We start from the raw sequence: 3,324 nt of genomic DNA, 5'->3' as shown, positions 1-3,324 counted from the left end.
AACAGCACGGTAAGTGCTTAGAAATACAACTTGGCAGTGAATTGAATAATTTCCTATTTTATTTATAGCAAATAACAATCAGTGGTCTCTTGTGTGTATTTTCAAAAATCGATTCAAAAGCATTGCATAAAATAACTACCGGTGATACGGTACCGTACTAGGGCCGTACAGATTTAAAGAAGACATTGAAAGAAAAACTCTCTGCTCTCAAGCGAAGTGCGGATGGAACAGCCTGAGTGCGGGACTGATCAAAGGACTGAAACATTTGAACAGGAAATATTTGTGATTTGATTTCATACTTACATATAAGGGCTGTATGTGCCAGATACGGTATGATCAGAGTCAAATAATACAGTATTTAGTTCCCGTATAATATGAACGCTACTTTTCATTGTATTGTACACACGTTTGGCGCCCTTTTTTGTTACAGTATGCTTTGGTAATAAATACGTAACGCCTGATCGCAGATTATACGTAACCTGAATGACCTTTTCATACGTATCATGTAACGTGTCTTCTTTGTGTAAAATGACTGCCCAATTACAAACGTTTTTTAACCATCAGAAAGTAACGGCTACTCGAAAGTAACGGCTACCCGAAAGTAGCGGCTCCTTGGGCCTGCTAAATCCGAAAGTAACGGGGGCAGTTACTTTCGGAATTCTACGGTAATGATTTTACGTGCTTATCCCTGTTCTATTTTACAAAAACATCAAAACATCTGTCATTTCCTGTCTTTGAAATTAGACAGTACGCATCTCTTTTGACCTCCGAAACAATACATTCCGCGTTTCCTGAATACTAAAATCATAACATCCGGCATATTTTGACCTTTGAACAAAATTCTCCGCGTTTCCTGACTTCTCTCGTCATGTTCTGACTTTCAATGTAATTAGTTACCAAATGTCGTAATATTTAGTTTAAATATCTCAACGTAACATCCCATACTGACACCTGACAAGCCATTTAGTTCATAATGAAATCTCGCTGCTGAGCCGACATTTTGATTTGCAAAATTTGTAAATGCGCGTTTTCTGACTTCTCGATTCTACCAGGCGTCTTTTCCGCGCAAGCCTGGATCCCCTGATGAAAACCTAGTGCTAGGACCCAAGGGGGCCGGGGGTTTTCCCGGGGATTTATTAATGGAGTAAACGGCACAAGAGCAATTCTTGAGCAGTCTTCGCCATACATCATTCGACCTTGCAAGGAGACTTCAACAGGACACAGTTGGTGAAGATGTGGCTGATTATGTTCTGTTCCGATTGGAACAAATTTCTCGCCATTTGGTTCGACTTGCTGACAACATGCAGGTGTTTGATACAGTTCGACCCTCACTCGCCACTGTGATGCGAATGTTGTCGGAGGTAGAGCGGAATTGGTATCATACCTCCCCAGCAGTAGCAAACCAGCCTAGAACGGTTGGGCGTCCTAGGTTCGAGATTCCACGGGAGCAGCTGCAATATCTTGCCGATTATGAAATCAACTTACCCGACATGTCCAGAGCCCTTGGTGTGAGTGAGAGTACCATAAAAAGACGTATGCGGGAGTACAATATCTCCATTACCGACAGGACGACGACTATTAGTGATGATGACCTTGATAACATGGTAAGATCCTTTCATAGGGATTTTCCAGATGCGAGATATCGCAGGGTCCAATCGCAGCTAGTGTTGCGCAATATAAATGTGCCCCAGCTGAGAGCCCGAGAATGCATGCAAAGAACGGATCCGGAGGGACTTGCAGTGAGATGGCTATTCCTTACACCAAGAGCTGTGTACTGTGGCACATGGTACATAGACGGGAATCATAAATTGATCAGGTGAACCTTATTCGTAATTGTTTATAAATAAAATTTATTCAGATTTATTGCGCCTAGTTTCTAATGCAGGTGGTTGTTGGTTAGTCTCCTTCCCAGCCGGTTTTTTTTTTTTTTGGGAGGGTGGGGGGATGTCACGCAACGCCCTCTCCAAAGAAGCGTTGCGTGACACCCAAAAAACGGCTACGACGGAGACTAGTTGTTGGTAGTGAGGACAGAATCCATGAAAGGACAGCAAAGTATGGACTCATGTATTTTTAAGTTTCAGATGGAAGATTGTAGTGCATGGTGGAGTTGATGGATACACAAGATTTCCTGTATATCTTAGGGCTGGAACAAAGAATACCGCAGCTACTGTTCTTGGCCTTTTCCAACAAGCAGTGGTAGAATATGGACTCCCCTCAAGGAATTTTTAATGAACCCTTGTTAAAATAAAGTGTACAGTAGCCTCCAACAAAAGCACTTTTCAGTCATCAAAATGCTTCTCAAGACAAATAGATTTTCAAATTTTCCACGGTCTTCATCCTATTGCCCTCCCGCCCCTCCCCCCGTGCAGGAGGAGGTAAGCCATTCCGGCGCTCCTCTACATCATGACCCTAGAGTGTGCCGCCTACTTTATGATTTCCTCCTGCTACTTTATTTCAATTTGAAAACCCTGATCACATGTTATGTGTATTATTGTAGGATCCACGCCTACGCGGAAAAGACGCCTGGTAGAATCGAGAAGTCAGAAAACGCGCATTTGCAAATTTTGCAAATCAGAATGTCGGCTCAGCAGCGAGATTTCATTATGAACTAAATGGCTTGTCAGGTGTCGGCATGGGATGTTTAGTTGAGATGTTTAAACTAAGTAGTACGGTATTTGGTAACTAATTACATTGAAAGTCAGAACATGCCGGACTTAAAATTCGAGAGAAGTCAGGAAACGCGGAGAATTTTGTTCAAAGGTCAAAATATGCCGGATGTTATGATTTTAGTATTCAGGAAACGTGGAATGTGTTGTTTCGGAGGTCAAAAGAGATGCGTACTGTCTAATTTCAAAGACAGTAAATGACAGACATTTTACTTAGCAGGTAAGGAAAGGTGGAAAAGTTAGTTTTTAATTTTGACCCTGAAAACGCGCCATACCAGTCAACGGAATCCTTCTCAGTGCATGGTGGGTCTTCCTTAAGGCAGAAAGCACAAACATCCGGTTCAATTTCTTGCAGTTCTTGAGCTGTAATGTCAAAAAGAAGAGCATCCTTGCTTTTCGTTTTGTAGAAAAGAAACGTGGTTGTTTTTCTGCCTTTTTGTTAAGAGGAAAGGATTTGGTTTTCAAGTACTGGTGATCGTTGCCAATTATCGAGAGAACCTTTGCAACTGCTGTGGCAGAACGGATATGACGTAGTGCTGTGTAGACGATGTCTTTGCTTGGTGCCGTTTTAGTGAATAACTTCAGTGAACTCTGCTTTGGTGGCCAGTGGACTTCTCTTCAGATACTCCAGCTCTTTGTCGTTTTGAAGTTCTTTCTC

The 3,324-nt window shown here is 42.2% G+C and overlaps 1 protein-coding gene across 1 annotated transcript in view; it reads left to right on the top strand.

The window, feature by feature from the left end:
* Positions 1-857: 857 nt before the first annotated feature.
* The window catches only part of LOC145465946 (uncharacterized), a 2,786-nt gene continuing 319 nt past the window's right edge, over positions 858-3,324 (top strand). The window contains exons 1-2 of the mRNA XM_081449714.1: positions 858-1,816; positions 2,082-3,324. The exon at positions 2,082-3,324 is cut by the window's right edge and continues 319 nt beyond it. Coding sequence (XP_081305840.1) covers positions 1,302-1,816; positions 2,082-2,229 — 663 coding nt within the window. The 5' untranslated portion in view covers positions 858-1,301 and the 3' untranslated portion in view covers positions 2,230-3,324. The remainder of the gene's footprint in view (positions 1,817-2,081) is intronic.

This window comes from Orbicella franksi, chromosome 13 (genome assembly GCF_964199315.1).
Source record: "Orbicella franksi chromosome 13, jaOrbFran1.1, whole genome shotgun sequence".
Classification (NCBI taxonomy): domain Eukaryota; kingdom Metazoa; phylum Cnidaria; class Anthozoa; order Scleractinia; family Merulinidae; genus Orbicella; species Orbicella franksi.
This window is presented reverse-complemented; position numbering and strand designations above follow the sequence as displayed.